At 40.5% G+C, this 18346-nt stretch overlaps 1 protein-coding gene across 2 annotated transcripts; it reads right to left on the bottom strand.

Moving 5' to 3' along the window:
- Nucleotides 1-187: 187 nt before the first annotated feature.
- On the bottom strand, nt 188-15032 carry ncs1b (neuronal calcium sensor 1b). Of its 2 annotated transcripts, none has more exons than XM_044366552.1 (10): nt 14534-15032; nt 13863-13975; nt 12691-12833; nt 9477-9501; nt 5362-5500; nt 3301-3379; nt 2749-2837; nt 2601-2678; nt 1915-2022; nt 188-1432 (listed from the first exon to the last, which is right to left on the bottom strand). In XM_044366552.1, exons 3-9 carry the CDS (start codon nt 12752-12754, stop codon nt 1924-1926), a joined length of 573 nt encoding a protein of 190 aa, XP_044222487.1. In that variant the 5' UTR covers nt 12755-12833; nt 13863-13975; nt 14534-15032; the 3' UTR covers nt 188-1432; nt 1915-1923. The 2 variants fall into 2 exon arrangements, with proteins under 2 accessions (XP_044222487.1, XP_044222495.1); XM_044366560.1 differs by lacking the exon at nt 14534-15032 and adding an exon at nt 14254-14329.
- Nucleotides 15033-18346: the final 3314 nt, after the last annotated feature.

Raw genomic sequence — 18346 nt, 5'->3', positions numbered from 1 at the left:
AAACTTGAAAGTCATTGTGAAGGATCAACATTTTACAAATAGACATTCGAGCAACAGTCCACTTATGCATTAAAAAAGCAGCTTCTTAAAATGATCCAAAACTAGTATGTAAAAAAAAAAAAAAAATCAAACACATATATTCTATCCATATCTTATACAAAGACTAAGAATACAAGCAATAGAAAAGTTAGTCACTTAAATGCATTTTATTCTGTGCTCTTATACTGTTAATCAACAGGTAAATGACATTTATCATTTAGTAAATTATCATTTGCATAAGGCCTAAAATCAGTGAAGCAGATAAAACATCTTAATGCTCTAACTAAAATAATCAAGAATGATAAAAAGGTATCATCACATGCTCTGGCCTCACACAGGACAAATACAAAGTGGACAATTGCAACCACAGAGCTCGCAAAAGCTTTACAACCAGAATTGATGTCTGTTTGTGCCTCTCAATGACCAGGGCTTTGTGTGTGCTGAGGGTGGAGTACGATGCTCTCAAAAGAAATAATGAGCCTCAATTCAGATGTAAGCTGGGAGAATTGGCTGTGTTGCTTGGTCATGTCATTCAGGATGTGGCAGTGCAACACCGCAGACACTAGACGCTCGTGCTAACGAGGAAGTGAAAACACAATAGGATGCACAGACTGCAAACATAGTAAAATAATCCATAGAAAACTTCCGGCTCCTTCAACACTCTTCTTCAAATAAAAACCCTGTTTTCTCAGGAAAGGAAACCTCCGAACGTGAGAAAAAAACAAAAACAATCCCACAATAATGAAAAATACAGTGCAATACATTTCAACAACTTTGATAAAAATAAAACTTCATTCCATATTTATGAGGAAATTCCCATAAACGCAGCAAAGCAGAAAATAAATTACCATTATATTTACATTATACAATATACACTATACTGCTTTGTAATTAAGTTAGTGTTCACGTTATAACACATTTTTCCAGATTCTTCCGGGTTTAGTCTCTCCATGTGGTGATGAAGCAGCAGCACAGTCCCTCTGAGCAGTTCATGTGCATCCCCTGGATTACAGTATGTGAACAACACACACACTAACACTCTGAGGGAATTCGGTTCCTTTGTCTGTCCATGGTGAAACCACAACACTGCGCTTGCAGAGATGCTACACAGTCCACAACACTAAACAGTGTACGCGGTGCCACATAGCTGCAGAAGCACGGATAAATGACTGAGGGTTTGAATTCTCCATCACATCAGAAGATATAGATTTGTTCACAATCCTTAGTGGAAATGTAGACAAACAGCTACTGACACAAATGTCGTGCGACAAAAGTTGGCAGTCCACTTCTGAGTGAGCAAGTTAAATGGGAGACCGTGTGGCCTCCTTCCGTTACAGGTGTGATGGTGCTGGATTGGCGTGTTACGCGCAGGAGGATGCTCCGTTGGATCCATCTGAGAAGGTTTGAGAATGATCACCATTGAATAGATGACAGTGAGTGGTGTCATGATACCTGGGTGTTTTCAGAGCATGTGGAATAATCGCTAAACAGTGCTACTGCATGATCAAAATATGTATTCACAAGCTCACTTCACAGTTGACAAAACACTGAGCAGGATGTCAGCAACAATTGGCAGCGGCCGGTGCATTACAGTAGGCAGTGAGAGGAGAGGGCTGTCTCGCTCTTCACTCAGCACTGCAAGACTATTTGATTGCCAGCAAACAAGTGGGCCATTTGAATAATTCATAAGAACAAACTGAGAGCAGAAAGAAGGTTCTTCACTTTGGTTTCAGCCCACAGACTGAATTTCCTTTCTTTTATTCTTTGCTCGGATGAAATGAGAATTGCACAATATTATCTTTGAGTCAAACCTGGGACTGAAAATCATGCAAGCTTAGGAATATGCAGGTACATGCTCATTAATAACCCACTCACCTTACATTCCTACACAAGTCCATCATAGAGTGACAATGCTTGAACAATAGAGGGGTCTGCCTTTGAGCCTTCCTGAAACTCCTGCAGAGTCAGCTTCCCATCTGCATTCTGGAAGAAGAATATGAGACAGAATGAAACTGAAGCCCATTAATGCTTTCACACAGAGGCACCAGCAGGGGGCAAAAGAGGCTCTTCCAGCAAAATCATGTTACTTCTGTTCAGTGCTGTTGGACTGATCTTGGTTCGGTGCACTTGGATGGTGGCCACTCTTTGCCAACACAAGTCACTAAGTGCTGCTGTGCTGCACAGCTAGTTCAGCGGGCTGATCTGGCAGTAGTGGGCTGACAAAAAAGCCCATGCAGGCTGCATCTTATCTTTCAGTAAAGCAGAGTAGATTCCTGGAGCTGAGGGAATGGGCATTAGCACCAAGGACTAGTGGTGGAGGAGACTATATATGATGTTTATAGACTGCAGGCAGTGTTAGTGATGCTGCGATGGCTACAGCTAACAGCCCTAAACTTAACAATGTCCATGTCAAAGCCTCAAGGGTGGCAACAAAGGCACATTCAGTTCAATGATAAACTAGCAATCATTTCAGCTCTTATACCAGCATCTGGAAAAGTTAATTGATACACTGTACATCAATACTGCATCATCATTATGTATTAAGATATTTAAATACTAACCTTGTCCATCATCGCAAAGATACGGTCCACTCGCTTTTCTGGGGTGTTTTCTTCTTCAGGCAGCTCCACAGTGTTCCCCTAAAATATCAAATCATTACACTTTGCACCATTCAAATAATTCAGGTTCAAGTGTCTGATGAAAACTTACCACCATCTGATATATGGCATCTACAATGTTCAACATCTCATCGCGGGTGATGTAGCCATCATTATCAAGGTCGTATAATTTAAAAGCCCCTGTATAGAGAGAGATGTTAAAATATATGGGTTTTACTACAGCTCTTAGTAAGATCAGAAAGTTACTGTGACCTCAAAAGGTAAAAACAAATGATTATATTCAATTATATATTTACATGGATTACAAAGCACAGTGTTTTGTTTCTGTGGATCTGATTCAAACGGTGAAAGTAGTGATTCTGGATTTAAATAATGACCTCACTTTGTCAAAAGTTTCGAACTATGGATAAAGCTAAAAGTTAAAGTTACAAGTTTTTCTAAGGTGTTCTATTTTGAAAAAAGGTTGGCAACACGTTGGGTCATGACCCCCAGCACGCAGGAACCTGCTGTATCTTGCAAATAATCTTTTATTTGCTGTTCTCTAGGAGCCAACAAGTCCTCTTTCATATGCAATGCATAGCAGTCAATCCTGAATCCTGTCATTTGAATGTCAAAAATAGGGGTGGAGGGTGCATCTTCTTACATCTCAGCTTCTCATCCAGAGTCCCCCGAGAAGTCACTGACAAGGCCTGGATGAACTCAGAGAACTCGATGCGTCCATCCTACAGAGAGGCAAAGGGAGAGAAAGAGAGAGGAAATGGCCCAGAGACAAGATGAGCATCGAACTTCGCACTTGCTGTAGCTTTACTTTCATGAACTCCTTGCTTTTCTTTCAAGATGTCCTTGCTTCATTCTGCTGAAAATGGGGCCAGACATTTGCTCCAAGTCAGCTGCTATTTTTGCCCTGCACCTGGCTCTCTCCTGAGGCAGAAATATGTCACCTCTGGTCATTAGGAAGATGGATGCTACTGGCTCATAGTCTAAAAGTTAAAGCACACAAACATTCAACCACTGTATATTCTATAAATCATTTTTCCAATGATTCGACATCAAGAATAGGCTTGGCAGACAATTCTGTCCAACAAGGTAGAAAATACTATTTTTTGACATTTATTTCTTCTCAGCTTTGTTAGAATGCAAAATCTCACCATAGCAGCTCAAAATTTCCAATTATCCTCCCAAAGTTGTGGCCTTCAGCGTTGTACTGTGCAGCCATGCATTGTGCAGTGGATAAAAACATCTGCTAACATGGATAACAATCAAATTTAAATCGAAAGCACAAAGTGGCTCAAACGCTGCTAATTCAGACTAACTCATCAAGTTATGGCCTCCAGCCTCGAGTGACTTCATGAGACTTACTCACATCAAACTTTAGCACTGCAGGCAAGAAATAACATTCATATGACAAGTGAAAACAACAGCTTGTGGACAACAAGCAATGCATATAAATGAGCGTCCTGGTAGTGGAGCCATCAGCCTCTTGTTAGTTCATATTCTCACCAGGTTTTTCCGACATTCTGCTACAACACTTCCCTTAATGTAAGCGCTATGAGTCCAGCCACAGCTCTTCTATCAGATGAAAAGTCAAGCACTCTTCGTTGGCCTTAGGGTTGGGTGACTTTATCTCAACCAGACATCTGACCAGCCAGACAAAGCTGAAGTCATGCATTGCTGATTACATAAGTCATAAAAACTGTTAAGATCAATGCATTCTCTAACTACGGGGTGCCTAACGCTAATGAAGGTCATAGATAAACATCAGACAGAGGGGTTGTCTGATCTTCCTGACACAAAGCCTCTTAACCAAAGTCAATAAACCTCCAGGGGCTCATCAGCATCCCAGGAGCTGCTCATCTACAGTTGGTCTTCCAAAACACAATTTGAATTATCTTGTACAACTGCAATGTGGTGAATTATTTTTGACATATCCCGCTTGTACAGTTTGGCCTTGTTAAAACTTGCTTTATGTTCATATCCTCAAGTCCTTTGAGGATGCGCCCACATAGCAGATACAAGGAAGAGCTTCATTCTAAAAAATACATGTGGACCTTTTGAAAAAATTGGCAACCACACTAAAAGCTCATTTCTGGCATGAAAGCGAGGGTTACAATTAAGCTACGACTCTGTTCTTTGTTTACAAAGTACCAATTTTTGAGGACAGAATAATCTGTGCTGTGGAAATACCGACTGACAATTTTCAGGCAGAGATTGATTTTAAAGTCCTCCAAAATGTGCAAAACATAGAAGAATTCTGTTATACAAAGAACAAAAATAGAGCAATAATTACACATACAATCATTTGTAGGGTACAGAAATGTATATAACATGTCCTTATTACATATTTTGATTATACAGAACTGCAGTTCTAAAAAAAAAAAAGTAAAAAGGGCTCTGGAATAATAACAGCAGCAAAATTAATATGATTTTTATACCATGTTGCCCTTTTATTCTGTGCAAAGCTCTGACTGAAAGAAGGAGCTGTTGTTCTCACACACTGGCTTGAACTGAATAAGACTGAAAAAGATCTTCAGAGGAAGCTGCAGCCTCAAAAGCTTTACAGACAGTCATTTTTAACATAACTTTCCAAATCTGATTCCAGAAAACCAACCAGTCTCAAACTATTCTTTTTGAAGTAACAAAGGTAGATTATATTGTGCCTAATAATAATAATAAGATAACAGAGCATATTCATTTCATTACAAACCTTATTTTCATCAAATACATTGAAGACAAAAGAGGCAAACTTCGTTGGATCTCCAAAAGGAAAGAACTGCTTATATATCTTCTGAAAGCCCACGGCATCGAGCTGCCCACTTGGACAATCTTTAATGAAGCCTTTGTACCTGACAAGAAAAAAAAACCACACAGATATAGAGAATCATTTAAAGAGTTAACAAATATACAAATGTAAATACAAACTAGTGAGCAATGATGATAAACTGGAGTCACCTCTTCACTTCTACAGTAGGCATTACTGATTCAGTTTGAAAGAGAGGGCTAGATCAAAAAGGTAAAGTGCAAAGCTATTTGTCTCATTCACAGATAAGACGATCGACCTAATCCAATAGCAAGCCCAGAGTGGTTAACTCTAATCAAATTACTCTCTAGTCCTCTTTTGATAATATGCATGGCTGATAGATAAGTCTGAGAGTTTCCTCTCGCCCCTGGAAATGGCATATCAAGAGAGCGACTTAACATCTCTATTAGCCTAAATATAGAAGCATTTCATAAGCAATTTCAAGTGCAGTCACTCAAAGGTAGGCAGTTTCCTTGTATATATCCATAAAGGAACACATCAGCCTCAGAGTCTAACTAAACTGTAATAGGTCAAGGAGCAAACAAGAGAGTGCTAGCCTTTACAAAAATAAAGGAGGAAATAGCAGGGAAATAATAACACTGTAGTTATAAAAAGCATTGCAAAAAGCTTTTGCTCTTGATCAACAGCAAAAATGATGCAAGTTCACACAAGGGAGCACTGCGTGTTCATCTGTGATTCAGTTAAGGCTGCTCGAAATAAGGCTGGGCTGTAATTAAGGCCAGAGAGAGTGTTCTGATGAAGAATGAAGGCCAGGACAGATATTTTCCACTCACACGCTGGCTCCTCACTCCTCTTAAACTCTTTACTTTTAATCTGCCTCGGAGATAATGAAGCAAGCCCCATATAGTCAAAGAGAAAGAGAATCTGTTTGAGGAGCAGCTGGGAAAAGTTCAGCAAGAAGAGAAGCGAGAAGGGACTAGAAGCATGTAATTCTCACATTTGAATTATCTGCTGCATATGCAGGGGAATGAAAGCCTCACACGCTATAATGCAGAATTGGTATTCAAAGTGCAGAACACACAATGTGTATCATAATCCAAAGCCAACCCATTTCACCTGAATTCTTTAGTCGTTTTTTAATGTGCAACTATATCATATCCAGCAATATAAAAAGGTTCAGTTGTATTGTAACATACCGTATAGCTGTATGCATATTTAAGAATACAGTATAAAATTGCATACATTAAGGTTGTATCTATCTATACAGTATATGTGCACTAGAATTCCCAGTAAAGAGACCTTTCTCTTGGTGCCACAGGTTCAGCCAAAGCACATGAAAGGCTGCTGTCACTGAAAAATCCTATCATCCACAATAAATACTTTCATCTGCTAAGTAAGTGGTGTCTCCTTTGCTCGTATTCAATAATTTCATAATCAGACAATTTTAGTTTATCACAGAAAAACTAGAATTAAAATGATACTCCAATACTCACGTACAGTTTCTACTTACAGATATATTTCAATGAGAGTATATGTTTATAGGGCAGAAATTAAACCATTATGAAGCAGAAACCATTACGTCTGACTAAATAAAAGCTTTTAATATAGCTTTTCCCTTTTGACTACTTCTCTGTGACCATTCTTTTCCACTTCAAGAGCACCTTAAGAGTCCCTGGACTTACCGCATGTGAAACTGATTAAGCAGTTGGTCTCTGCATTTATTTTGTGTAAAGTTTTTAGTGACAGGTTATTTCAACTATCAAATAATTGTTTCCTGTTCATAATACAGGCTTGGCCACAACATACACTACTTCACCTAATGTTCATAATAGTTCAGCAAAGTTTAGGCCTATTACATATTTGTGTCATTTGTTGTAATTGTTTACAGCTGTTATTTTACAGTTTTCAACCAAATTTATGGGATCCTTGTCAAAACCATTTCTTTGTTATGTGCTTACGTTAAAAAACAAATAGCTGCTATATTGTTGTTGGATTTTTATAACTTCTCAAGTTAAAAAAATCTAGTATTGGTTAGGCTCTAGTCAAAGTCTTCAATATGTACTTTAAGTTTTGATTTACTAAATTATGTCACTGAAATGTTATTATTCCTCTAGCCAGTCAATAGTCACATGAATTTGCTTTATTGGACAACTAAGGCCGACTACTGCATTTAACAGAGTATCAGCAGAGTTACATAAGCAAAACACATATATATGTACAGTACATTGGTACAGTACATAGGCAGTGTACCAGTGTCAAGTTCGCCCAGTGTCAGCAAATCATAAGAGCCATGATCAGAATCACCTTCATTTGCCAAGAACACATCATGTACAAGAAATCTGACTTGATGACACTGGTGCTAAGACACATACACAGTCAGATAGTACTTGAAATAGTGTAACAATGCAACTACATGCAGTACTTGTAGGGACATAGCAGACGTGACATTGTGCATCAGACCACACTGGGGAGCCAGCATGAAGATAAAGTATTCATTACTGGCACTGGCTCCTTCTCCTTGGCATCTACCATGGTGGCTTGCTAAGGATGTTTCTCTTGCTCCTGCCTAGCTGGCAGGAACATCACTGCGCTATGGCATTTTGTTATTGATTTCAGGTGAGCCTCGAGCATACTAATGATGTTCCCTTAGAGGAGAATTAGAAAGGGGAACAAATTTAATGCACAACACAGGCATTTATCTAACCCTGCTAATTCTTCTGTGTCTGTGCCTTTGCTCTAATTACACGCCATCTGGCATTTCCCCTGGTAAAATTCCCTCTCATCCCTCACACTCAGCCGTGTTGATTGCTGCTGATCTTCAAGTGAGGAATCATGCAAAGTTTCCTGTGAAAGACAGTGAGAGTGATGGTGAGCAGCCGGGGCAGCGGGGGGGTATTCCACCCCAGTGCACTCAGGCAGCCCCAGAGACAGGCCAGCTCCGAGGCACCGGACCTGCCGATGCCCAATGATATCTAATGCTGCTGCTGTTACTGTGTGGCTGTGAATGTGCCCTGGCTCCTTAGCCCCCCCCCGGTAAACCCCCTAACTGGAGACATGAGCAGCGACTAGCTCCCGAGGCGGAGCTCTTTTCATGCATGCAGAATTAGGTTGTGAAATGCAAAACCAAAGCAGGAGAACTGAAGTGCACATGAACATGGAAGAGTGATCACTTTATTACAGTGCTCTCCTTTTTCGATATACACTACTCTTTGTTTTTCATTTCCAAAGAAACAATAGCCCAGAAGCACCATGCAGCGAACAAAAGCAATGACTACGCTCATGCTTGAATCATCTCTGTAATGAAGATGCATCGTTTCTTATCCTCGTGCCCTTGGCTGTCAAACTGTGACTTCAGAAAAACACTCAAAAATTCACACCTTAACGGCGATGATCACTCTCACCGTGTAGTGTGACTTATCCTGGCCTGAGGTATCTCTGCTTCATGAATGTGTTTCATTTTGATATGTGTAAGTACATGTTACAACAATCTAAGTACAGGCTGAGATCAGACAAAAGATAGACCTCTGCGAGATGATGCAGGTGTGGGTCACACTGACTAATAGGTAGAGAATATGACAGGGAGGATTACTAATCGCCAGCTTTGTGGAGGCTCTGTGGCCATGTAGTCATTAAGTGCTTGGAAGTGAAACAACCTTATACCCCCGCATTCTTCTGTTATCATACATCCCTTTTACAAATAGAGCAAAAATGTTGTTGAGGAATGCATCATGGAAATGTTTGTATCAGTGTTATCAGGTTTGAAAGCCATTCGGTCTCAGTAAGGCTTCAAAGTCGTTCTATTTTCAGAACTCATCTGTCTTCAGGGTTGTGTGAAGGAGATGGCTTCAAATTAACTATCAAACCAATTGTAAATACACCATTCATGGATTTCTGAAACTAAATCCTGGGCGAAACACATCAAAGTGGGTTTTGCAAGTGGGTCAAGATAAGGCCCCCTGTTTCTTACGAGAGTCGCCGGTAAAATCACAAATACTCGTCTTTTGACTAGCCTCACATCAAGAATGGAAAAATTCTCATTAAAAATGAATGCACACACTTACCACTGCTGCACCTCTTTCTCTGTAACTGTAAGAGAAATAAAAAAAAAAAAGTGGCATTAGCTTAGATGAAAACTTTGGTTGCCCTAGAAAAAAAGTAGCTTACTTTTGGATACACAGAGGAGCCAAGTAGTAGCATCATTTATCATCCTGGCTCAATCCTTTCTAACACATATCTTCTCACTTGACCAAAACTGTTCAACAATATCAACATGCAATTAAAAGAAACTAGCCATGTTTAGTTTAGTGTAGAATGCATCGATTCTAGTATATTATCAAAGGGGGTGAAGAGCAATGATCTATCCAGGCCAGTAAGTACAGAACAAGTGGGAGTAAACCCGAGGGAACTGCAGAAAGACAAGAAAGGCTGAGGGAATGAAGGTCAGCCACCGATTTAAGAAAGAGAATAGTTTAGAATACAGGATGTGTTATCAAGCCCACACAAGCACCATCATCTACCAGTATCTAATCAACCAATCCCTCATGGCTCTGCTCTTTACTTTCTCTCAAGTAACCGAAGCAATTTTCAGCCTCTTGGCCATTGGGATTACTAATGAAAACAGGGGGTGAAATCAATAGCATTAGTTTAACCAGGTAGTCCTTTGAGAGAGACTTTCTGAATTCCTGCTGCTCCGTCTACTACCACCTCTGTTGGGCCTGCGGCAAAGCAAAACCACAAAGAGCTGGTTAGTTAATCGATAACTTCTTCTACTGTAATGTTTACCTGTTGAGCAGCTCGCAGTCATACTACAAAGGCATAGTCTACATCCGGAGAAAACAAACTAAAGCTAAACATTTACTTGCCACAAATAAGAATTCAATTACTATTAACCAACACCCTCACATTGCAGGAGAGAATCATACAGAGGCTATCAATAAGGAGGCCAAGTCAGGTAGACCTCGCCCGCATTCATCTCGGCCTCAATTTGTACTGCTCGGCGTTTCACAGAGAAACCCATCATGTGACCCGTTGCCTGGCACTAAATGTCAGGGTCAATCTCACGACTGTCAGCCAAGCCAAGCTACCATTAAATTGGCCTCGAAAGTCAATGAAGTCAAAAATTGAGGCAATTTACCATGGCTACGATTTAATAAAAAATTATGACATAACTCAGTCAAGAGGCAATGGGCAATAATGCAATCAGCCCATGCAGGAGAGTGCAGGATCCACTCAGCCGGTTTGCCCTGCAGGGTTTGCTAGAACACATCCAGCTTGCGCTCTGTCACTGCAAGCCTTTTCATGGCTTTAACAACTTACAAATTGTCATACTACTACCCAGGCCTAGCCTTCACCTACAGAGATTTTAATACGACTGCTGGTCTTTCCATGTGATACCAGAGCACTCATTTGGAAAACCATTTCTGGGTTGAAATGGGATTTTTTCAAGCATAGGTGAGGCAAGTCTTTTCCACTGTTTTCACTTAGAGAAGGGAAAACACTGGCTAGTTACCGAGTCTTTGCACAGCTTGATATTGTCTTTGGCCAGGAAAAGTGTTTTATTGAGCGTACAATGTCATAATGATTTACTTATGAAGATGTCTCTGCATTTTCAAACCTGCTACAAAGCAGAAGACAGACATATAAAGATATTCTGTTGAACTAACAGGCCTTATTTCTGGCCTGGCCTTGTTAGTTGTCGACACAGTGGGCATTATCTGCGAGGAAAAAAAGAAACCTACTTCTTTTACCACTGAAACAAATAGACACATAGGCAGAGAAATTTACTAAGTCCCCAATCTGTCAAGAACTAAAAGAAAGCGACGATTAAAATGGCAGACAAAGCTTCTCATGGGAGGGCAAGAGTGAGAGAGAGAGAGAGAGAGAGAGAGGCAACAAGATGAAGGAAAGCAGAAATGATAGTGTCTCAGTCAAAAAAATAACAACGAGGGAGAATGATCACACTGAGAGAGAAAGCTTGGTGCCCCTCTCACTGATGCTAACCAGATAAGATCCTAATTATACTATTCCATTCCCTGCTCAAAGAGGGCAATTAGGGGATGAAGCGAGAGAGACAGGGTGAAAGGGTAAGAGAGAGAGACACCGAGAGAGAGAGACACAGAGAGAGAGACAGAGAGAGAGAGTGAGTGTAAAGGACAGCAGCAAGCAGCCCAGCCCAGCACGAAGCCCAATCTTCCTCCACAGCAATTTCCTGCCACAACAGCCTTCCTTGGTTCTGCTGTGGAGAAACCCACCACACAAATAACACTGTCATTAAGCAGCCAATGGATGTCAACTCCCACCCACACCTGCACACTGTACTGCTCAAATAATAATAATGCTGGGCTCCAGAAATAACACACAAATGATTAATATAGTGTTTTTCAAGCAGACATTGTTCTGGTAATTATCCATGTGATCTCTGTTCAAATTTGATTGAAAACTGTGGGGGAACAAATCTTTTTTTTTTTTGTTCAGCAGGAGATTATTATTAATAAGCTTGCACTGGCAGGGTGAGAAGACTGAATGCTTTCAATCTGTGATGTCCTGATAACAGGACAACAGGAGCAAGATGAATGCGTGCACTCGTAATGTTGTGAACGGACAGACTCAATAGCTTTCGACTTTGGTCGTTTCCTCCCATGATCCCCTCATTTCTGTCAGTCTCTGTGCAGGAGTGCCATTTATGCATGTATTAATTCAGACTCTCTTTATATTCTATATCCATCTATCTCTGTATTCATATAAACATATTTACACATACAGGGGGTCCATGAATTGCACGTCTATCTATAAAACCTGCAGCTTGATAGCTGATACAAACTCAGCATCTCCATATTCATAAATCCCTTCAGCGTGACTTAAAGATGCTGATTACAACTTTTGCCAGACCTTAACCAATTGCAATTTGCCACACAACATTTAAATGTAAATTAAGATCAAACGGGGAGCTGATTCCCAGCTGACATTTAGTTGTAGCTCTGTTCCGTCGATAATGAGAAACTGGTGTGGAATCCCAATATACATATAGTACCAGCAGGCAGGACCATTTACTGTACAGCCTGTATGGAACACAGTGGGTGGAAAATATGATTTGAAAACCACAGCAGTAAAATTAATATTAGGCATTCCTGTCACATACTGTTTATAATTCACATGGTGATGACTTTTAACTTTGGCCAGGATGTTCCCGAATTGGCATACAGGCTAGCTGCAAAGAGTTTCTGCACAATTCCTTTCTAAAGACGAGCAAAAAGAAAAAGATCTGAAGACACTCACAGTAGGTTTTCCTTGTCAACTCCTCCACCACCTCTGGCTTGAGCTTGCTGTTTGATTTACCCATGATCTTCAGCTCTCCTCCACACCTTCAAATCCACCTTGGCACGCAGCACCTGTCACTACCCCCTCTCCAGTCTGCTCCTCTGCCAAAAACACACATAAACGTAGGCCGGTTTAAGAGCAATGACACCGGTGAAATTGGTAGAAACACGCTTTTGTTTTGTTTTGGTTTGGTTTGGAGAAAAAAGAAAATGCAGCTCCCATTCAAGCTAAGTGAGTCTATCGTTCTGTGTAGTTCACTCTAGCTGTGGTCATGATCTGCTCACTCATCAGCCCTGGCGCTCCAGACAGACGAGTCAAACTCCAGGGGCCCTGAGATGAAAGGCCGGCAGGTTGTTGAGTCTATAAGAGCGCTGAGTGCCTATGTGTCCGCCTCATTTCTTCACAGCAGTCCGTGGGCGAAGAGTGGCGTTTGGATGCGTTGCTACCTTCGTCCTTGGATACAAGAGTCACTCAGTGGCTGGGTTAAGCACGCTCACTCCCTCACAGTCATCCTCTGTTCTTCTCACTCCTCCCACCCCTCCTTTCCCACCACTATCTCTATTGCTCTGGGTAAGTTACTGTAGAAAAGAATCCTCCCTCTTGACAGCTGAGATAAGGAGGTGTGTAAACTAAAATACAATGAACAGAGCTCGCCTTGGATGCACCCTCATGCACTCTGTTCTCACTCAAAGTGTTAAGTCTAATCCCTGGAATTTAGATAGACATAACAGTTCAAGAAAAAGTAAAAAAAGGTTCCAGTAATAATTTATGGAAAGCAAAAAGAAACCGAGTTTCTACATAGTTGTACAATTATAGATGCCAAATGAACAGCGAAAAAGGAGATCTGGTCTTGCTCTTAAAATAAGCATGTGAGTTGTCTACCAAGCTTATAGGCGGATTTGAAGAGTGACAGTTTTCTTTTCTCCTCCATTCTGACTCATAATTCTCCCTCCTTCCTGTCCTCACGACAGCATGCTATGGTGATTTCCTCCTCTCTGTCGCAGCAGACAGGAGATGAAGGATAATGGAATTTCTTTGTATCATGGGCCTGGTGCTGGCATGCACTGATGCCTAACCACAGCAGCTGTTTGAGCCACAGAATAGGGGAAGATACAATGTGTAATAGGCACCTTCACTGCAAACATCTGGTCTCTGTGTCCATGGCCAGTGATGTCCTTCTGAGGGATGCCACGCTGGTAATCATCATCTTCTGTACACTCAAGCCTTGTGGTCCTGGGTATGACTATGAAAATAAACAGAATACAGACAGACAACATTACAAAGGGAATGACAAGCATGTGCTGTGTTTTAGTAGAAACTGACTGTGTTGTCACCTAGGGCCACACACTCTTGACTGGAAAAATACTCAAAAACACACAACGACCTTTCTAGAGTCTGCCAAAGCTGCTGAGAGTAGCCAACAAGCATAGCAGAATGTGGAGCAAGAGGGAAGAAAGGGAAGAAAAAAACAGCACAACTTAAAGCTAAATGAATATTAAATGAATGGCTGAATTAACGCACGTGAAAAAGCGCTTTGTTTCATGTAGTCATAGCTGTTATGAGAGAAACGCATGCAGTCGCGGCGGCAGCAGGTGGGATGTTGCCTGGCAATGCCATAGCAACACACAGTTTATGGCTACAGTACAACGGCTACAGTGCGAGAAGCTTGCTAGTCATTGTACGCGCAACATTTGGTACCCATGCTGTTCCTTGTAGCTAGTTGACTTAAAAAAAAACTAAACCGAAAATACACATAAAAATGAATAAAAGCTCTTCCTTATAAAGCGACTGAAAGGTTTACCAGAGCAGGAGAAGTGGAAAGCACAGCCGTCCAGTCAGTCCCCCCAAACAAAGCACAGAAGCCGCTGTCCAACGTTGTCTTCCTCCTCCTCCTCCGCCGCCGAGTTCCGGAGCGACTCGCTGCTGCGCGGATGGCCGTCCGTGCTGCTCTGATGCCGCCGTCAGGGAGTGACGTTGCTGCTGGCTCCGACCAGCTCAGCTCAGTCAGTGCTTGAGAGGAGAGACACTGACGTCGCGGCAGCGTTGGTCATACACTAACTCTTTGTATGCTTGAACGGCCTTTATACGTGTCATCTCGGACACAAACTTGACTGCCTAATTCATATAAACTCACTTTTTCACCCGCACTGCATTTTCGGGAGAGAGTTTAGAGGAAGATATGTCGCCAATGTTACTGACTGAGATAGTGTTTTAAAGATGGCTTAAATAGGGTTCAAGCATGGGCGTAGATTTGGGTATAGACAGTAGGGACATGGCCCAACCAATATCAAGGTGTTGCTGGAATGTCCCTACCATTATTTTAACCGATCTCAAACAATCTAACGTGTAACTACACGTAATGTTCTGCAGAGTTGCCAGATGTGTGTGTTTTCCGCAAAAAAGTGCGCCATTATTATAAAGAGTGAAAGAGCAGGGTATGGGGGATACTCGACCTGATGATCTGGCAACCTTCAACTTCAAGCTGTGCATTGTTGACTAGTAGCAGCCCGACAGCAGCAGCAGCAGCAGCAGTGGAGTCAGTGAGGTGGAGAATCTGAAGCAGTTAGTATTTATAGTTTAAACGTTTCAAATGTCACAGGACTGAAAACGACTTCACTGGATCAAACTAAGATCATTTGATAATATATTTAATTAGGTGTTGTAAGCTAATGTGCGATTGTTTCTCAGACATGCTGTTTAATTAAACAACTTTATTACTATTGGTAAAAAAAAAAATTCCTCCCAAAAGCAAATTAAGACAGCTGGTCCTTTTTTAAAGAAGAACCAATGTGTCAGTAACAGTTGAGCTTAGTTAATAAGAAGGTTCTGTAATCAATCTTTGAAATTAGTGGGAGAAATATTTACTATTTAATGCTATCTCTCCTTTTCTCCATGAGTGGATCAAGAGTAGAGTTATTATTGCATGTGTGTCATTAAGATATGAAGACATTATTTATAAGCTACATTAGCCACAGCTTGTCCAACTGATTTATGACTGTCAGGCATCATTTCGTTATGAAAATCCTGTCAGCAGCAGCCTGAGCAGCACAGAGATACACAGACAGGTGAGCTGCAGCCTCCCAGGTGAGCTCTGGGGTCATAGTGAGAGATCTAGCCAAAAGTGCAGGACCTGAATGAAAAATATTACAAATAGAAGTTTCTGAGATGATTTAAAAGAAGGACAGGTGAGATTTGAAAACCTTACAGCAGCTAGTTACAGAGCAGCACATTACCTACAGGTTTCTATACATTTATTTTATTGTAACATTTATTGTGACAGTCTATGATATGTTATTTTAAAATATTAATTTTGGTCTCTGATTTATACTTAAGTAGTCTATCAATAAAATAAAATGCAAAAATCAGAGAAGAAATCATGATACAATGGTTCAGGCAAGTCAGCAAATGCATATTCAGCAAAGTAAACATTTAGCAGAGTCAGGCTGTTTATGTGTGTGTGTGTGCGCACATGTGCCTATGAAAGAGAAAAGAGTGATAGAGAGCAACTACGCATACACAATTATCTTGGCCGTCCGACAAAAAAGGTCCCTACCAAGGTTAAAACCAAACCTATGCCCTTGAAGGTCTTATAAATAGCTGCTTTTTGTTTGTTATATTATGAGTGGGCATTCTTTGTAATAAGGCAATCACTGTACCACTGTGTGTAATTAATTTTATGATGCATTTGAAGCCTTGTTTTACAGGCTCATTATACAGCAATATTTTTATGGATATTAATGGCTTCATGTCAAAACTCCAGTAATTAATCGCTAGATTATTGTAGGGCATTGAGTATGTCCATTTAATGTGTTTTATCTCTAATGATTGGGGTAGTTAGCAATTTACTGTTATTTTTTATGACATGTTATTAAAATTCAAAGCAATTTAGCAATACACTTTTCATAAGTTATGTGGACTCAGATGAGACCAATTTTCCAAAACTGACCAAAACTGATGCAGCAGAGGCCAATATAGTGTATCTTGACTTTTAGTCCTTGGTAAAGGTCAAGCTCCAAAAATCCTAGCATTCCCATGATGCAACAGTAGCATGTTTTGTTACACCCTGTCTGTTAAATGTCTTTCAACACACAGGGTGTAACACAGTTTGTGAAACAGACTTGATATTAAAAAAATGAAGTCTCCAGCCCAGTTTTGAGATTTTGGCAGAATTTTAAAAAGCTCCCTGAAGAGCCACAGAAGAGACACCACTGTCTTCATGACAATTAGACTGATATTCTCTGGAAAACTGAAGAGTGCCTTTCAGTAATTTTCTGTTATTTCAAAGTTTTGCTTTGAAATATTGCTATAATAGTTATTTACGCATAGGCTATATCATTTTACAATGCATTTGGGACAATACAGAATTTGTTGAACCTCTTGTAAGTCCTAGAAAATAAGTCTAAAAGGTTGAGAGTAGGATGTCAAATGGAGAGAGTATAGCAGGAAAATTCAGGTTGAGTCCATCCAAACATCCAAACATAGCCCACTATAATTACTGATCTGGAGAGCACAGGGTCAAGTGAGAAACAGTGCAACATGGCAATGCAGAAAAGTGATTTCAGATATACAACTTGCTAGAGGAGAAGGGAGGTAAGGAGCTGAATGGTTTAAAGCAAATGATTAATGTTCTTCAATCTTCACATGTATTGATTGCTTATTAGGCTACAAGCAGGAGGCAAGGACGAGTCATTTTCCCACGAGTCTCAATTTATCACATTTGTTACTCATGCTCGTTACTCATGTTGCTCGTGGTCGGTTGCAAACTTTGCAGTAAGACCTTTTCATGTGCAGCTTATTAAAATTCTGGTCCTTTCAGCAGCCTGCCAACAGATGTTCAGTCATAGGATTTGTTCATTAACAACCGCCACATCATCAATCTATAGCCCAATAGGAGTTTTCTGCCCATTCATGAGAGGGTTGGATCTAAATGTAGGCTGTGACTCGGCCAGTTTAGTATTCAGTGCCCTTCCCCGCAGTCCCTTATTGCAGTCAGCTGCAGTTACAGTAGTCTCATAGGAATAGGGGCAACAAGGCTGAGCACAGGAGAAACAGGCCATGTTAAAATGGGCTAAATTAATGCAAGATTTACTAATCTTTTCATGCTGTAGATCTGAGAGCAGGTGGTGCTTGAGTAAAAGCTTGATTCTATTTAGAAACAGAAGTTAAGTTCGACTCTGGCTGTGTGAATTGATTACTCGTGTTATTTGCGGAACACAGTTTACCACAAACCACTTAGTCCAATATAGAGCTTGACTACATAAATTCTTACTTAACTTTAGACATCAACCTTTCACTACACACAAATTTGGGTGCTTTGAATAGCAAGGGCATCAATTAAGGCATTTCTCTAAGTATGATTGACTTTTATTTTAGTGTGTTTTAAATGATAATCACCTTAGGACATAGTTTATATTCTTTTTTTTAGCTTTATCACCGATGAAAGAAAGAAAATGCAACACATTTTAGGTCAACTCATTCTTATAGATCACAAAACAGTGTTTCTAGAAACAGACATCGAGAGTGAAACATTTCACGGTTGCTACTAACTCCCATTTGTTTTTTGCTTAGCATCTGAAAGTCTTTTAAATTAGAAAGTGTGGACTTTCATTTGCAG

Source organism: Thunnus albacares, chromosome 2 (assembly GCF_914725855.1).
Source record: "Thunnus albacares chromosome 2, fThuAlb1.1, whole genome shotgun sequence".
Classification (NCBI taxonomy): Eukaryota; Metazoa; Chordata; class Actinopteri; order Scombriformes; family Scombridae; genus Thunnus; species Thunnus albacares.
The sequence above is the reverse complement of the archived record's forward strand: the minus strand, read 5'-3'. Positions and strand labels throughout refer to the sequence as shown.